The 19,592-nt window shown below is 36.5% G+C and overlaps 1 protein-coding gene across 10 annotated transcripts in view; it reads left to right on the top strand.

Annotated features, from left to right (window-relative positions):
- Positions 1–19,592, top strand: part of RABGAP1L (RAB GTPase activating protein 1 like) — an 815,258-nt gene that overhangs the window by 489,773 nt on the left and 305,893 nt on the right. For all 10 annotated transcript variants that reach the window (XM_031012360.3, XM_055366257.2, XM_055366261.2 and 7 more), the window contains one exon: positions 13,259–13,333. In XM_031012360.3, coding sequence (XP_030868220.3) covers positions 13,259–13,333 — 75 coding nt within the window. The remainder of the gene's footprint in view (positions 1–13,258; positions 13,334–19,592) is intronic.

Below are 19,592 nucleotides of genomic sequence, written 5' to 3'. Positions count from 1 at the left end.
TGAGATGTTTTGATGTGGGCATGCAATATGAAATAATCACATCATGGAGAATGGGGTATTCATGCTCAGAAGCATTTATACTTTGTGTTGTAAACAATCCAGTTACACCCTTTTAGTTATTTTAAAATGTACAATTAAGTTATTATTAACTATAGTCACCCTGTTATGCTATCAAATAGTAGGTCTTACTCATTCTTTCTTCTTTTTTTCCGATTAATCATCCCCACCTTTTCTCTGCATTCTCCCAACAACTACCCTTTTCAGCCTCTGGTAACCATCCTTCTATTCTGTATGTCCATGAATTCAGTTGTTTTGATTTTTAGATATCACAAATAAGTGAGAAAATGTGATGTTTGTCTTTCTGTGCCTGGCTTATTTCACTTAACATAATGATCTCCAGTTCCATCCATGTTGTTGCAATTGATAGGATATTATTTTTTAAGGCTGAATAGTACTCCATTGTTTATATGTACCACATATTCTTTATCCATTCATCTGTTGATGGACTCTGTGTTGCTTCCAAGTCTTGGCTAATATGAACAGTGCTATAACAAACATGGTAGTGCAGATATCTCTTCAATATACTCATTTCCTTTCTTTTGGTTATACCTAGCAATGGGATTGCTGGATCATATGGTAGTTCCATTTTTAGTGTTTTGAGGAGCCTCCAAACGGTTCTCCATAGTGGTTGTACTAATTTACATTCCCACCAACAGTGTATAAAGGTACCCTTTTCTCCACATTCTTGCCAGCATTTGTTATTGCCTGTCTTTCAGATATAAACCTGTAGATGTTTTAAATGGAATTGTTTTCATGATTCTTTTTTCAAATAGTTCATCGTTAGTGCATAGAAATGCTACTAACACACTTTTGTTAAGTTGATTTTGTATTCTGCAACTTTACTAAATTCATTTATTAGTTCTAAGATTTTTGGTACAGTCTTTAGGGTTTTCCATATATAAAATGATGTCAACTGCAGACAGGGACAATTCGGTTTCTTCCTTTCCAATTTGGATGCCTTTTAATTCTTTCTTTTGCCAAATTTCTCTGGCTAAGACTTCCAGTACTGTGTTGAATAGAAGTGAGAATGGACATCCATATCTTGTTCCAGTTCAGCTTTTCCTCATTCAGCATGATGTTAGCTATGGGTTTGTCATATATAGCCGTTACTGTTTTGAGGTACATTTCTTTTACATCTAATTTGAGAGTTTTAAATCATGAAGTGATGCGGAATTTTGTCAAATGATTTTAATGCATTTATTGAAATGACTTTGACTTTTATCATTTCTTCTTCTAATGTGATGTATCACATTTATTGATTTACATATAGTGAATCATCCTTGCATCTCTGGGATTAATTACTTGATTGTGGTTGACGATCTTTTCGATGTGGTGTTCTATTTGGCTTATTAGTATTTTGTTGAGGATGTTTGCATGTATGTTCATCATAGATGTTGGCCTGTAGTTTTCTTTTTTTGTTGTACCTTTGTCTGGTTTTGGTATCAGAGTAATGCTGGTCTAGCAGAATGAGTTTGGAAGTAATTCTTCCTCTTCAATTATTTGGAAGAGTTTGAGAAGAATTGGTGTTAGTGTTTTAAATATTTGGTAGAATTCAGCTATATTTTTAAATATTTGGTAGTTTTTTAACTATCTGGCTTTTTGTTGATAGGAGACTTTTTATTACTGATTCAGTCGTCTCCTTACTCATCTACATGAAGAAATAGATGAGTAAGGAGACTGAATCAGTAATATTTCATCCTTGATCAGTTGCATATGTACACAGATTTATCCATTCTAAGTTATCTAATTCGTTGGCATATAATTGTTCATAATAATTTCTTATGATCCTTTAATTTCTGTAGTATCAGTTGTAATGTCTCCTTTTTTATCTCTGATTTTGAGTCTTCTCTCACTTTTTCTTAGTCTAGCTGTTTATTTTGTTTATGTTTTCAAATGAACAACTCATTTCATTGATTTTTTTTTCCTTTCTTTTTTTTGATATGGAGTCTCCCTTTGTCACCCAGGCTGGAGTGCAGTGGCTCAATCTCTGCTCACTGCAACCTCTGCCTCCCGGGTTCAAGCGATTCTCCTGCCTCAGCCTCCTGAGTAGCTGGGATTACAGGTTTTTGTTTGTTTGTTTTCTTTTGTTTTTACTTTCCATTCCATTTATTTTTGGTCTGATCTTTATTTTCTTTCTTCTACTTATTTAGGGCTGAGTTTGTCTTTGTTTTTCTAATTCTTTGAGATCCAAGATTAGGTTTTTTATTTGCAACCTGTCTTGTTTGTAGGCATTTATTGCTGTAACTTTCCCTCTCAAACTGCTTTTGCTGCATCCCATAGGTTTTGGTATGTTGTATTTTCATTTTCATTTTTCTCAAAAAAATTTTAAATTTTATTTATAATTTTTTCATTGACTTATTGATTGTTCAGGAGCATGCTGTTTAATTTCCATGTACTTGTGAATTTTTAAACGTTCCTCCTGTGACTGATTTCTAGTTTTATACTACGGTTGGAGATCTACAGTTTTAAGGAATCCTGCACTTAGACATCTTTCATGGGAAAGGGGAAGCCTTGAGAATATACTTATCATTCATGTAACATGCTTTGTCATGAACAAATCTCAGAGTTCCTAGTTCATGGAAAAGGAACATACAGGCTACTGTATTCAGGAATATTCCAAATAGGGATAGGATTCGAACTTTTCCATAATTTCTTTCCTTTTTTCTTTCTGTACTCTCTCTTTATCCTACTTCCAACCCGTAATACACACACACATAAGAGTGTATGAGGGTTCCCTTTCCTCCACATCCATGAGCTCACATACACCCATGAGCTCTAGATAAAAGTACAAATTAAGCAATCAAATATAACTATATAAATCAAAGAAAATTAAATAAGTAAAAGGATACTAATTGATCTTTCAAGATTAGGCAGAGGTCTGGAAACTGATGATAATGAAGAAAAGGTCATTTCACATTCATTAGATAACGATTCCCATGATCTAATTTTTCTCTCATTTGAACAGAGAGTGATAATATCATTAGCAGAAAAAGTTAAAGGAGAACAATGGACCATAATATGATTTTTTTTTAGACTGAGTGATTGCCTTTCTATTTACTAAAAGATCTGAAAGAGTTTACATAATTAAAACTCATGTAAAAATAGATAAACACAGTGACCAAGATGCTATCAGGTACCTGAGATGAGCTATTTTCTACAGTTGAGTAACGAATTTGATTATTAATTTCTGCTAATGAAAGCAAAAAGAAAATGCTAAATTACATATTTCTCTTCTTAATGAATTCTTTTTAAAAAATAAGGTCACAATTTTTTTTATTTTTCAGGCATAGAATTGGAGAAACATAACCAGAGATACATGGTTATACTAGGTATGGGAATTTGGAGTAATATGGTAGACAGTGACTTCATTGTGCTTTTATAAAAGTTGCATATGTGGTACCTAAATCAAAATTCTTATATGGACTGGGGTTCTAGAGTTGAGCATGCTGAAGTCTGAAAGGCTGAATATGTAATGTCAAATGCTAACTCAGTAAAGATAGTTCTGTGGAATATGGTACTTTGCTACCTCATTATTTAGCTTCACACAGAGATAATATTTAAAGAATGTAGAAGTATTTGTCATCAATAAATCCCATAGTATGTCTTCCTCAAGGAAAATGAGCAAAGGATGACTTTTACTGCATATAAATTATACCTCCATAAACATGATTTGTAATAAAATAAATTGTTTTTGAGTGTTCAGAGTTTTTTTTTCTTTTTTTTTCTTTTTTTAAAATTATTATTATACTTTCAGTTTTAGGGTACATGTGCACAATGTGCAGGTTAGTTACATATGTATACATGTGCCATGCTGGTGCGCTGCACCCATTAACTCGTCATTTAGCATTAGGTATATCTCCTAATGCTATCCCTCCCCACTTCCCCCACCCCACAACAGTCCCCAGAGTGTGATGTTCCCCTTCCTGTGTCCATGTGTTCTCATTGTTCAATTCCCATCTATGAGTGGAACATGTGGTGTTTGGTTTTTTGTCCTTGCGATAGTTTACTGAGAATGATGATTTCCAATTTCATCCATGTCCCTACAAAGGACATGAACTCATCATTTTTTATGGCTGCATAGTATTCCATGGTGCATATGTGCCACATTTTCTTAATCCAGTCTATCATTGTTGGACATTTGGGTTGGTTCCAAGTCTTTGCTGTTGTGAATAGTGCCGCAATAAACATACGTGTGCATGTGTCTTTATAGCAGCATGATTTATAGTCCCTTGGGTATATACCCAGTAATGGAATGGCTGGGTCAAATGGTATTTCTAGTTCTAGATCCCTGAGGAATCGACACACTGACTTCCACAATGGTTGAACTAGTTTACAGTCCCACCAACAGTGTAAAAGTGTTCCTATTTCTCCACATCCTCTCCAGCACCTGTTGTTTCCTAACTTTTTAATGATCGCCATTCTAACTGGTGTGAGATGGTATCTCATTGTGGTTTTGATTTGAATTTCTCTGATGGCCAGTGATGATGAGCATTTTTTCATGTGTCTGTTGGCTGCATAAATGTCTTCTTTTGAGAGTTGTGTGTTCATGTCCTTCACCCACTTTTTGATGGGGTTGTTTGTTTTTTTCTTGTAAATTTGTTTGAGTTCATTGTAGATTCTGGATATTAGCCCTTTGTCAGATGAGTAGGTTGCGTAAATTTTCTCCCATTCTGTAGGTTGCCTGTTCACTCTGATGGTAGTTTCTTTTGCTGTGCAGAAGCTCTTTAGTTTAATGAGATCCCATTTGTCAATTTTGGCTTTTGTTGCCATTGCTTTTGGTGTTTTAGACATGAAGTCTTTGCCCATGCCTATGACCTGAATGGTAATGCCTAGGTTTTCTTCTAGGGTTTTTATGGTTTTAGGTCTAACGTTTAAGTTTTTAATCCATCTTGAATTAATTTTTGTATAAGGTGTAAAGAAGGGATCCAGTTTCAGCTTTCTACATATGGCTAGCCAGTTTCCCCAGCACCATTTATTAAATAGGGAATCCTTTCCCCATTGCTTGTTTTTCTCAGATTTGTCAAAGATCAGATAGTTGTAGATACGTGGCGTTATTTCTGAGGGCTCTGTTCTGTTCCATTGATCTATATCTCTGTTTTGGTACCAGTACCAAGCTGTTTTGGTTACTGTAGCCTTGTAGTATAGTTTGAAGTCAGGTAGCATGATGCCTCCAGCTTTGTTCTTTTGGCTTAGGATTGACTTGGCGATGCAGACTCTTTTTTGGTTCCATATGAACTTTAAAGTAGTTTTTTCCAATTCTGTGAAGAAAGTCATTGGTAGCTTGATGGGGATGGCATTGAATCTATAAATTACCTTGGGTTTTTAATAGCTGAAAGACTGCATTGCTATTACCGAGTTCTTAGATGTCATGGAATCTATGTGATTCAGGCCACGTGCTGAATTATAACCCAAACATAGTGGTACTTAAAAGCCCCTGTAGCTCTCATGCTTCTCCTAATAGAAGCTTTTGGCTGAAACAAGAAACGTTTTTGAAAGAAGCATATTGTCATTATCCTTTTGTGAAATTTTAAGAGCCAGATTTGCATTCTTATTCATATGTAACAAAAACCTTGCTAGCACAGTGGTGATAACAGAGGTACCTGCAAGTAAAACTGAGGGGTTTTTTTTGAAGTAAAAGAAAGAAAAAGCATCTTTGAAGCAGGTACTTACAGAAATACTACCTTGATTTACCACATATCTGTAATGGATGGCCTGGGAGTAGTGACTGCAGCCTGAAAAGTAATTTAGGGCATGGGGTATTAACTGATGACCTTATCCATAAGATATTTTAGTTATCCTGTGGAAGTTCTGATTTTAGTTGACAAAACAGAAGCCTCTATAGACCTGTGTATTGTTGAGACTACATATATTATTCTAAGAAGGCTTTTTAATAGATTTGCTGAGTGTAGTTGATGAAGATGGCCCTTTTAAATATTAGGGAATTCATACTAGATTTACTGTTTCAGTTTTTTCATTACAGATTTTGAGAGGCTTCTCCTGGTAGTAAAAAGTCAGATGAAACTGTTACTGTAGAATTCACTAGGTTACTGATTCAGTTTGTGAGTATTAGAAAATGTTCTTCCATAGAGATTTTAAATAGTTTTTGTGACAAAGCAAAAACAAAGCAAACTGAAGTTCTCCCTGGATTGAAGCAGCCAATCAAATATTTTAACGTTTGGAGTTTCAACTTCTAAGTGAAAAGATTCCTGATTTTAAAATATAAAAGGATTATTTGAGAAGCATGTACTTTGTGTATGAATGAAGAAATGTATCTATTTTCCAATGAAAGTTTACATTTTGGTGACTGCTTCTACTGAAGTGATAGCATTGTCAGTAGTATTCCAACATCTTTGGATACTGTTAGCTTCAGCCATCATATGGTTTGATTAATTGAACTGGTGGTAATAGATTAATAGATATGGTGGTATCTATACTAATCTGATTTTCTTTTTTATGTTACATAAAATAGAATTTTTCCTTCCTTCCTTCCTCTTTCCTCTCATAATTTGAACAGATACTGGATTCAAAAAATTTATGATAGCTTAAACCCCAGGGATATCATTTTCTAAAGGAGTCATCTGTAGATGGTTTATGTTAAAGTTGGACAAATGGATAGAACATCAAGATTTTAATATTTGTTTCCACATTTGTCCCACTTACGGCATAAGTATCAGGGAAGTGGCCAGATGGGGTGGCTCATGCCTGTAATCCAAGCACTCTGGATGGCTGAGGCAGAAGGAACACTTGAATTCAGGAATTTGAGACCAGTCTAGGCAACATAGTGAGACCCCATCTCTACCAAAAAAAAAAAAAAAAAAAAAATTATCCGGGCATGGTGGCATGTGCCTGTAGCCCCAGCTATTTGGGAGGCTAAGGTGGGAGAATCTTTTGAGCCTGGGAGGTGGAGGCTTCAGTGAGCCGACAGAGGGAGACCTGTCTGAAAACAAACAAACAAGAATCAGGGAAGATACATATTCATTTGCTTTTAGAACTTATAATAAACCATTGATAACAACTCAAGGATTAATTAGGCCTAACATTTGAGCGTATGTATAGCATAACACCTCTGTTACAAATTACTGGAGGCATTTGTGAATTATCTAGTTAATTTCATCTGAAGAAAGAGACCTAAAAAGGAAGCTGGGGTAGACCTGCTTTTGCCATGTACCCCACTTCATTTCTTATGGCTAAGGTTGTTGCCACAGTGGTCCTAGTTTCGAACCTTTGCCTTGGTAGCATAACCCCACATTTTTCTGAGGCTATAGCCTTGGAGTTGGAATTGCCTAGATCTTCACAGAAACTATTGTGCTGAACTCTATTGGGTTGACAGAGAGCTGGGTATATACCACCCCACTGACCTATCATATTTGGGGATGATGACAGTTGGCAAGGATTGGCACCATTATCGGTATCTTTAAAAAGTATCAAGAAATTACTGGCAAGTTTATAGCTTTAAATGCCTATATTAGAAAAGAAGATAGATCTAAGTTTCTATCTTAACAAGCTAGAAAATGAAGAGCAAATTAAAACCTAGGTAAATAGATGGAAATAAATAATAAAGAACAGAAATAAATGAAATAGAAAATGTATTTAAAAAAGAAAAAGATAAAACCAAAAGCCAGATCTTTGAAAAGATTAATAAAATTAATAAATCCTTACCAAGACTAATCAAGGAAAAGAGAAAATATAAGTTTAAACTTTTATGTATGAAAGAGGATAAATCATATACAGATATTAAAAAGTCGATTAGGGACTATTATGAACGAATTTATGTCAGTAACCTTAACAATTTACATACAAAAGAGCATTTTTTGAAAAACAAATTATTTAAATTGAAACAAAAAGAAAATGAAAATACGGATAGCTCTATTTCCACTAAAGAAATTTAATTCATAATAAAAACCTTTCCAAGGAGAATACTCTAGGCCCAGATGGTTAAAGAAGAATTAATACCAGTCTTACGCAAAACTCTTTCAGAAGCAGAGTGACAGAGAACACTGACACACTTGTTTTATAAGGCCAGCATAACCCTATACCAAAATGTGTCAGGCATTACCAAAGAAGTTACAGACCAATATTCCTCATAAAATATTCTCAAAAAACCCCCACAAAACAAAACAAAAAAAAAGAGTAACAAACTTAATACGGTAATATAAAGGATAATAACTCTTGACCCATATATACAAGGTTGGTCCAGCATTTGAAAATCGATATATTTTAACCACATTAACAGAATAAAGAGAAAGTAATATGATCATTATGTTACTGGTGGGTATTTGTTCTTAGAGTTCCCAAGATGGTGGCGGGCTGCTTCCAAGATGGTGGCAAGCCTCTTGTTCTCTGACCTGGGGTTCTTGGCCTCACGGCTTCCAAGGAGTGGAATTTTGGGCCATGTGGTGAGTGTTATAGCTCTATTCAGCTCCATTAGAATGAACCCCAGGCACTTAGCCCGCACAGGAACAATGGCGAGCCTCTAGCCCAATTGGGAGCGGCAGTGGGCGCCACCTCACTGGATCAGGAGCACAGCAGACACCTGCCCTATCCGGAGGGATGGAAGTCAGCGGTGGGTGTGCGACAGTGGCAAACAGCAGTGGTGGATGGCAAGTGAAAGCTCAGCTTGAGCCGTAACAAACACAGACCAGAAGAGTGTGCAGCTGCAAGATTTAATAGAGTGAAAACAGAGCTCCCATAAAGTGGGAGGGGACCCAAAGGGGCTTTCCGTTGCCTTTTCGAATGCCTGGGTTTATATCCCGATCATTGTCCCTCCTCCTGTTCTCTCAGACGATAGATGATTGGCTATTTCTTTACCTCCTGTTTTTGCCTAATTAGCATTTTAGTGAGCTCTCTTTACTACCTGATTGGTCGGGTGTGCGGGTGTGAGCTAAGCTGCAAGCCCCGTGTTTAAAGGTGGATGCAGTCACCTTCCCAGCTAGGCTTAGGGATTCTTAGTCAGCCTAGGAAATCCAGCTAGTGCTGTCTCTCAATTGCAATAGACGCATAAAAGGCATTTTATAAATTCAGTACCCATAGAAGATAAAACATGCTCAGCAAAGTAAGAATAGAGAGAAACTTCTAAACCTAATGAAGGATATCTATGGAAAATCTATAGCTAACATTGTACTTCATGGTGAAAGACAATGTTTGACTTCTAAGATCTGGAAGAAGACAAAGATGTCCTTCCTCTTTCAGCACTTATATTCACCATTGTATTGGAATACATTGTAATATAGTACTGGAGTCAGTGCAGTAGGGCAAGAAAAGAAGGCATATGGCCAAAGGAAGTAAAACTAACATTCACGAACAACATGGTTATGCATGTAGAAAATCCTAAGAAATAATAAATGGAGAGAGATATATCAGGTTCATGACTGTTAGACTCTATATTGTGAAGATATCATTCTCCAAATTTACTTATAGATTCAACACAATCCCAGTCAAAATGACGGTAGGCATTTCTGGGAAGACAGTAAATTAATTCCTAAATTTATATGGAAATGCAAGGAATCTAGAATAAACTGTTTTGCAAAAGATCTAAGTTGTAGAACATAGACTTACCAGGTTTTTAAAACTTCTTATTTCAAAGTGGATTACAGACCTAAATGTAAATGCCAAAACAAAAAAACTTCTAAAGAAAACATGGGAAAAAATATTCATGACACAAAAACAGGGCATGTACAAACACGAATATGAACCATAAAAGACAAAAACTATTAAATTGAACTTTTTCAAAATTGAAACTTGCTCTTTGAAAAACAGCATTAAGAAAATGAAAATGCAAGCCATAGACTGGGAAAACATATTTGTAATGTGCATGTCTGACAGTGGACTTGGCAATGGTCCCATTGTTTGTGTCCCCTCAAAATTCATATGTTGAAATCCTAACCACCAAGGTGATACTATTAAGAGATGGAGCCTATGGTAGGTGATTGCATCATGAGAGTGGAGCCCTCATGAATTGGATTAGTGCTTTAATAAAAGAGGCCGGAAGGATCTTGTTTGCCCCTTCCACCATGTGAGGAGACAATGAAAAGGCACAATTTCTGTGAACCAGGAAACTGACCCTCATCAGACTGAATTGGTTGGTGCCTTGATCTTGGATTTTGTAGCCTCCAAAACTGTGAGAAATAAACTTCTTTTGTTTATAAGCTAACTAGTCTGTGGTATTCTGGTTATAGCATCCAGAATGGACTCAGACAGTTGTATACAGAGCATATACAGAACGAAGAACTCGTAGGAACCAACAATAATGAGATGAACAACTCAATTAAACAATTGGGCAGGCTGTAATCCCAGCACTTTGGAAGGCTGAGGTGGGCGGATCACTTGAGCCTAGGAGCTCCAGACCTGGGCAACATGGCAAAACCCCATCCCTACTAAAAATAGAAAAAAACTTAGGTGGGTGTGGTGGGGCAGCCTGTAGTCCCAGCTACTCAGGAGGCTGAGGTGGGTCGATCGCTTCAGCCTGGGAGGCAGAGGTTGTAGTGATCATGCCACCGCACTCCAGCCTGGGTGTCAGAGCCAGACCCTGCCTCCAAAAAAACCAAAAAACAAAAATCAGCAACACATAATTGGGCAGGAACTTGAACAATCACAAAAGAATATGTATCAATTGTCTAAAAGTACATGAAAACATTTTCTATACCATTAGCCACCAGGGAAATGAAAGTCAAAACTACAGGAATTAATTAAAAGGAAAAAGACTGACAGTATCAAGTATTGACAAGGAAGTGAAGCAAGGGGTACTCTCATATGTTGCTGCTAGGGGTGTAATAATTGTATAACCACTTTGGGAAACAATTTGGCAATTTCTTATAAAGATAAACTTACATTTAACATTTGAAGTTTGAACCTCCATTCCTAGGTATTTATTCAAGGAAAATGAAAATCTGTATCCACAAACGCTGTGTATATATTTACAGCTCTATTCATACTAGCTGAAAGCTGGAAACAGAGGAATGAATAAACAGATCATGGTATATTCATACAGTATATATTCATGCTACTCAGCAATGAAAAGGAATGAACTACCGATGCACACAACAACATGAAAGAATCTCAGGAACGTTATGCTGAGTAAAAGAAGCTAGACACAAAAGCATACATATTATATGAGTACATTATTGTATGATTCCATCTATATGAAATTTTTTTAAATGCAAAACTAATATATTGTGATAAAATTCAGATCTGTGGTTGCCTGGAGTGGAGGTGTTTGACCAAAGAGAGGCATGGGGAAACATTCTGGAGTGATGGAAATATTTATAATGGCAGGGCTACATAAATGCCCCAGCTCAAGGAACTGTACAATTAAAATGTATGCCTTTCACTGAGTATAAACCAAACATCAATAAAGTTTATGTTTTTGAGTAAAAGGGAGTTCCAGACTCTGTGCTCTGACAACTTTGGCACATGGGGAATACTACACTTACTCTCCATAGGTTAAGCCTTCCTGGTTATCTTTGATAAGCCTTGTCCTAGACAGAGACAATTTTTATACTGACAAAATCAAAATACATTCTATTAAATTAAATGGAAATCTCCTCACTAAAATGAAGTACAACACATAGATGGAATACATGGGATGAGATACATATCCTGGATTTCAGTAGTGTTCTTTGAGAGTCTTTTAAAAATATATTTGGCAGGCCGGGCATAGTGGATTATGTCTGTAATCCTAGCACTTTGGGAGGTTGAGGTGAGAGGAACACCTGAGGTCAGCAGTTCAAGACCAGCCTGGCCAACATGGTGAAACCCTGTCTCTACTAAAACTATGAAAATTAGCTGGGTGTGGTGGTGGGCCCTTGTAATTGCAGCTACTCAGGGGGCTGAGGCAGGAAAATAGCTTGAACCTGGGAGGCGGAGGTTGCAGTGAGCTGAGATCGTGCCATTGTACTCCAGCCTGGGAGACAAAGCAAAACTCTCTCTCTCTCTCTCTCTCTATACACATACACACACACACACACACACACACACACACACACACACATACATCACACACACATACATCACAACAACTAAATTTTTTAAAAAATTCTAATTCAGGGTTCAGTGACTGGACCATGAAGCCTATTTTTGTACTACCCCAATGTAAGAATGGTTTTACATTTTAAAAAGTTGCTTAAAAAAAAAAAAAAAAGTCCTGTCCCTTAAGAAAAAACAAGCAACCAGTACTATAAGTGTTCCTCAAAGTCTACAATATTTACTATCCGAACTTTTACAGAAAAAGCTTTCTAACTCCTATTCTTTACCCTTTGATCTCCACACTCTACCTACTGTAACTGATTTCAGCCTCAAAAACTAACATGTTGTCTTTTTGTTTGCATTAGAGAATCCTAGATGTTTGAAGTACTAACTAATTAGTATACACTAAGCATACGGCCTTATTTCCTTTCCTCTGAAAACTAAGAGGAAATGTTAAGTTGAATGATATGATAGCTACTTCCCAAGGAATGCTGTATTTCTTACGAATTGGCCTCTTTGGCTGTATTCCAGATGGCGTGGTTAGAATGACGTTAAAGCTGTGGAATAGCCAAAGCACTTGAAATATCAGTTATGTATGTAGCATGAGGCTGTCAGCCATTTTGCAAAAAGCATGGGGCAATGCTAAATATTTCTGGTTTGCCCCAGTGGTATAGATTGGAGAACCATTTTTACTCTTCAGCCTTCATGGAAAATGGCAGGGTAGTTTAAAAGGTCTTTGAGAAGTTTTGGAGGTTCTAAAGGGTTTGTTTGTTTTGTTTTGTTTTGTTTTTTTTGGCATGGGGTTGTCAGAATAGCGGATCTGCACTTCTGTCTCAGCAATATCAAGATTTCCCCCTTTTAGTGCATTTGAACCCACACTTCAACCTTAGAATCTTCTTACTCTCTCCCACCCTTTGCCTTTACCTTCTGTGGCCTCATACAGCTGATCTCAAACCATAATAGATCTTTTAATATTAACTTAGGTCCTCTGAGCATCTCTTTATTTCAAAATTTTAAAGATGAACCTGGGATAAAGGGACATAGAGCTGCTTTAGGAAATACACAGCCTCTTTGGGGATCTCACTGTGCTAGTGGTATACAGATTCAAGTTGAAAGACCAGTGGAATTGTGGTTGACAGCCCAGGGACAGGAACAAGCAGGAGCCTGGTATGAGCTAACATTTAAGTTAAAATCTGTGACTATTTACGATATTTCTTTCTTTTCATCTTTTCTCTAGGCCTACTCTGTGTATGATGAAGACATTGGGTACTGTCAAGGGCAGTCTTTTCTTGCTGCTGTATTACTGCTGCATGTAAGTAATGGGCCGTGTGATAAATAGCACAGTGCTGCCAAGTTTATTTTACTTTCTACTGGCTTTGTTCTTCCTTCTTATTTCCCATTTATCTGATGGAGATTACATATGGCATATCTTTTTTAAAATGTACGTTAGGTGATAAAGTAAGAGATATGATGTCAAAAATAGGACAGTTTCTCAATGGAATTAGTTTTTTTGGCTAGAAAAGGATAAATTGCTTATTTGGAGTTATTTTTAACTAGAATCCTCTGGAATTAAAGAAGTCGGTGTAACTGCCCAAATATCAGGACCTGGACCATTAAGACCCACTATACTGTGACAAGGAAGTCCTTTATCATTTCTGTGATGTATTTTTATATATCCTCTTTCCTGTGAGTTACCTTCATTTGACAGATCATTTATTGAGCATCAATTTTCAGGTACTGGGCTAGGAAGTGGGGTTATAAAGATGAATCATTTATAATTTGTGTTCTCAAAGACTTCATAGTCCAGGATGGAACACAGATAATGTAGGCATGAACTTATAATTTTTATTCTCTTTTATGTGTCTTTATTTTTCTGATGACAAAAATAATACATACTCATTAAATAACTTACAATATGCTAAGTGAAAGTGATACACAGGTTAAGAGAATAGAGAGGAGAATTACCCAACCAAGCTCTGCCAGAACTTTCAGAAAAGACTTTCTGGAGGAGGTGGCAGCTTTGTCAAGACAGAAATGAGATTGGAGAAGGTGAGAGGGGAAAGGGAGGGGGTAAAGAATTATTGACAAAAGTCACAATATGAGAAAATGTATGGAAATATGATAGGGCACAGCATACAAAGGGAACAATATGAAATCACAGTTTACTATAGCAGTTGTACACGGGGAGTGGTATGATGTAAAAATGGTAAGATGGGAAATTGTGAAGACTTTGTAATATGTCAAAAATGCAGGCTTTATTCTAGAGCTAATGAGGAACCATTGATCACTTTGGAGCAAGGGAATAATACAGTCATATGATCATTTTAGATAAATCTTTTCATACCTGTGTAAAGGGCAGAATTAAAGGAACAGACAGCAGCAGAGAGACCAGGTAGAAAACATCAATATGGCCAGGCACAGTGGCTCACACCTGTAATCCCAACACTTTGGGAGGTTGAGGCAGGAGGATCACTTGAGCCCAGGAATTTGAAACCAGCCTAGGCAATATAATGAGACACCATCTCTACCACACACACAAAAGGTATCTGGGTGTGGTGGTGAGCACCCGTAGTGGTGGTGAGCTACCTGGGAGGCTGAAGTGGGAGGATCACTTGAGCCTGGGAGGTCAAGGCTGCAGTAAGCCTTGATTGCACCACTGCAGTCCAGCTTGGGGAATAGAAGGAGACCCTGTCTCAAAAAATAATAATAATAAAAAGGAAAAGAAAATGTCAGTTTAAATGAGAGATGTTGAGAACCCAGAGAAAAGCAGAATTAAGAAACATTCAGGGAGCAAAATTGTTAGGTTTTGTGGATGGATTGGCAAAGGAGCAGTCAAAGGTGACATATCTAGTTTCCTGGCTTTGGTGACTGGATGAATGTTGTATTTTGAGTTCAGATAGCAAATATATCTATGGAGATTGAATGAAGGAAAAAGTTTAGGAGTTGATGATGATGAGTTCTTTCTTTCTCTCTTTCTTTCTTTAGAGACAGAGTCTCACTCTGTCGCCCAGGCTGGAATGCAGTGGCACAATCTCGGCTCACTGCAAGCTCCGCCTCCCCTGTTCACGCCATTCTCCTGCCTCAGCCTTCCCAGTAGCTGGGACTACAGGCTCCTGCCACCATGCCCGGCTAACTTTTTGTATATTTTAGTAGAGACGGGGTTTCACCATGTTAGCCAGGATGGTCTTGATCTTCTGACCTCGTGATCCGCCTGCCTCAGCCTCCCAAAGTGCTGGGATTACAGGCGTGAGCCACCGCGCCGGCCTTTATTTATTTATTTATTTATTTTTTTAGATGAAGTCTACCTCTGTCTTTCAGGCTGGAGTGCAGTGGCATGATCTCAGCTCTCTGCAACCTCCACCTCCTGGGTTCAAGTGATTCTCCTGCCTCAGCCTCCCAAGTAGCTGAGATTACAGGCATGCACCACCACACCGGGCTAATTTTTGTATTTTAGTAGATGGGGTTTCACCATGTTAGCCAGGCTGGTCTCAAACTCCTGACCTCAAGTGTTCCGTCTGCCTTGTCCTCCTAAAGTGCTGGGATTGTAGGCAGGAGCCACTGCGCCCGTCCGATGATAAGTTTTGTTTCTAATTATTTGAGTTCAGGATATTCTTGGGACATCTAGGTGGAGATATATGTTCAGCAGCCAGTTGCATACTGGAGATTAATGCTGGAGGAGAAATGAAAGCTGAAGTCATGAGAGTATATCAGATCATCTAGAAGAATGAATAGAGTAAGAAGATTAAATCCCAGGAACAGCAAACATTTGAAGGGCTGATGAGGAAGTAAAATCCTTAAAGAAGTTCAGATTCTCAGTAGGGAGGAAGCAATGAATAGTGTCAAATGTAACGAGAGGCCCAACAAGTTTAAAAGGACAGCATTGTTTTTTTGAGGTTTAGCATTCTGGAAGTGAAGAGCAATTATAGTAGATTCATGGTCCTAATTCTGAAAACCTGATTTTAATTATAATAGTTCTATTATGATTTTCACTTTGTTTCACTTTGAGGTTGATGATTTTTTTCCCTCTGTTACATTATTATCTGTTTATGACAGTTTCTGTCTTCTTGTTATCCTTCTTTCTTTGATATCTCTACATCTCACCTTTTTGGGACTTCCTGTGATGACCAGTTACTTTATAGTCACAAATTCTCAGGGGCCCTTGTTCCCCTTCTAAACCCAGTAGAATCTAGAATAGTCAGGTCCCTTCCCTAAGAGGCTAGAGACCATACCCAGTGACATGGATGTTTTCTTCAAGGCTCAGAGCCATCTTTCTTCTAAAGGAAGCCTTTATAATTACTTGGATGAGAAGCTGAAGTTCAAGACATGGGTGGTGAAGCTTTGGTTTGAACAAAGTAATCTTTTTTTTTTTTTTTTTTTTTGAGATGGAGTCTCGCTCAGTTGCCAGGCTGGAGTGCAGTGGTGCAATCTCAGCTCACTGAAACCTCTGCCTCCTGGGTTCAAGCGATTCTCCTGCCCCAGCCTCCAGAGTAGCTGGGACTACAGGCACACGTATCACCATGCCCAGCTAATTTTAGGTTTTTTTTCAGTAGAGACAGAGTTTCGCCATGTTAGCCAGGCTGGTCTTGATCTCCTGACCTGGTGATCTCCCACCTTAGCCTCCCAAAGTGCTGGGATTACAGGCGTGAGCCACCACGCCCGGCCACAAAGTGATCTTTGAACATACCATAGTTTAGCATTTTTTACCTGTAGCCCTGTTTAACATATTATAATATATTTATTAATGTTCAGTGAGAAGAATATCTCTCTGAGAAATCTGTTTTGGATTTGACAGAAGTTCGGGTCAATTATAAGTTCATAATTATTTGGAAACACCCTCCCCACCCCGTCCACAAAGAGAGAAAGAGAGAGATTCAAATAACGAGAGCTCAAATACCCAGAATTTTTTTTCTACATTATGTACTCTACTATTATAAGGGCCACGTGGTGAGTCAGCCTTTGTGAACTCCAACAAGATAGCTTCCAGTGTATGTTACAAGAGAGAGAAATTCAGTCTAGTCTCTCACACTTTCTACATTAATAGAATTATTCAGTGTTGTCATGGCTTTTATAAAAATAACTTGAAATATAGAAATCCTTTTAGAATCCTTAAGGAACAATGAACTGATATTCAGCATTCTGTTAATGAAAAACATATTATATTCTAATTTTTAATTGGCAGTATGTTTGATAATTCTGTTACTTAGCATATTCCATTAACTGACCAACCCATCCATTCAACCAATTTGAATAACAGAAGTTAACTGTAGTTTAATTTTTACTATATTTTTGTCTCCCTGGTTTAAACAAATAGAAGAATATGGACTGGTTTAAACAATTCATCAAACACACTATCTCAGGTTCCAGGGAGATACATTATTAGGGTCTTACTGACTAATTTGTTATCAGTTACATAAGCTATTGCTTCTTTTTGCTGCCAGACATCTTTGGAAGCTCCATATTAATCACTGTCAGAGCCTGCTTCTTTTTGGGTTCTGTCCTTTCCTCACCCATAGTCATTTATATTTCACATTCATTGCCTGAGAAGAAAGTAAGACCAAAAATGAAAGTATGTTCAAAAACAGTTTTGAATTTTTAGGATTTTTTCATGTCTAAGTAGTTTAAATAAATAATTAGCCTCTCCTTGTACTTGGAAATTTCTAGATGCTTTGACAATAGCTTTGTAACATGTAGTAGTTTAGACAATGGAAGAATTAAATGTTTATCACAGTAGACTCTTACATCCATTTATGAAATTACAAGAAATTTGTCATTTACAGTTGGAGAATGTTATAGTACAGATTGCCTGCAACCATTATAATGTTCAACTGCCTTTGTAATGAAATATACAATAATAATTTGTAATTTCATAATCGTGATATTAGTCTTTATCTCTTAGTCTTAATAAATTATGACCTGATTATATTTCACTTACTCTAAAAATTATATAAAATATTTTAGATAATTTGTAACCCAATAATTTTTCTACAATATTTATTGTTAGAAGTTTTAAATTTTTTAATTGAACATGTACCTTTTTAGACATTCAGAAGTTTATCTTCATTTTTAAGGTTAAATTACTGTATGTATACTACTATTGGCATTTATAGAAGCTTTCCAACTGCAAGAAGGATTATGTTTGAATAATCTAGCATGTTTAAAACTATTGAATTTTTTTTAAAAAACTATGACTAGGTACAATTCCTTTCGAAACCGATTTGGCTTTGTCTGATAAAGATATGCACACCCAGAAGTTTTGCTCCTAGATATACCTTAGTCAAATTTACGCACTTGTACATCAAAATACATGTATTACTTTCGTCCTCATTAATAGTGTTTATAACAGTCAAAACACTGAAGCAACTCAAATGTCCACTACTAAAATGTCCAATATTAGAATTGTAATTAGACAGTAAGATGGCTAAATTATGATATTCTTAGAGTATGAATGCCATACAGCAATGGAAATGAATGTTTCACACTACATTGATTCATATAAATGAATCATATAAACATAAGATTTAGTTTAAAAAAAGCAAAGTACAACATTACATTTGGTATGATTCCATTTTGCATAAAGTTCAATAACAAGCAAAACTAAATTCTATTTTTAGGATGCTAGATAGATGGAAAAAACTATAAAGAACACCAATGAAGTGATAACTGTTAAAGTTAGGAAAGTGATTTCTCTAGGGAGAAACTGGGAATCATGACTGAAAAGAGACACAGGGATTTTCAGGGCTATCGACAGTATTCTCTTTCTTAACCTAGATAGTGGTTACATGCATCCTTTGTAAGTTTTTTTAGTTTATAATCAAGTATTAATTAAAGTGTACATTTAACTTTTATACATTTTTCTGTTTGTTGTATTTCAGAGTAAAATAAAATTAAAAATTATAAATTTTAAAATATTTCTCACCAAAAAGACAGGTTTGGGATAAGATTTAACCAATGGAAGTAAATAAGAAGCAGAACTACCTATTACAGATTCCAGAGTCCAAGGTGACAAGATAAAGGCTTCATTTTGAAGTCTCTATCATATATATATATATATATTTGTAACATATATATATATTTGTAACATATATATATATTTGTAACATATATATATATTTGTAACATATATATATATTTGTAACATATATATATATTTGTAACATATATATGTGTAACATATATATATGTTAAGTATTTGTGGCATTATATTATTGAAGACTCTTTCTGCTGCATGTGACAGAATTGACTCATATAACTGGGAAATCTAGGGTCAGAGACGATTTTTCACATGATTGGACTGCAGAGTTCATATTTTGTCATCAAGAATCTGTATCTCTGCTTTTCTTGAATTTTATTGTCTTAATTATGTTAGTAGACAAAAAAGTGGGCAAAATGACTGTTGGCTGGCCTGGATTCATATGATCAGGACAACTTCATTTAAAAGGGACTATTTTTTGCTACCTCGTTTAAAAGGGACTGTCTTTTGCTATAGCTCCTGCATTTATTTAAAGTGACACACAACACCACCACCACCAACTCCCTCTGTTTTTCTTCCTGTTGGACTTTGGCCTGGTTGG

Source organism: Gorilla gorilla, chromosome 1 (genome assembly GCF_029281585.2).
Source record: "Gorilla gorilla gorilla isolate KB3781 chromosome 1, NHGRI_mGorGor1-v2.1_pri, whole genome shotgun sequence".
NCBI lineage: Eukaryota > Metazoa > Chordata > Mammalia > Primates > Hominidae > Gorilla > Gorilla gorilla.
Note: the sequence above shows the minus strand (reverse complement) of the source record. Positions and strands in the feature narration are given on the sequence as shown.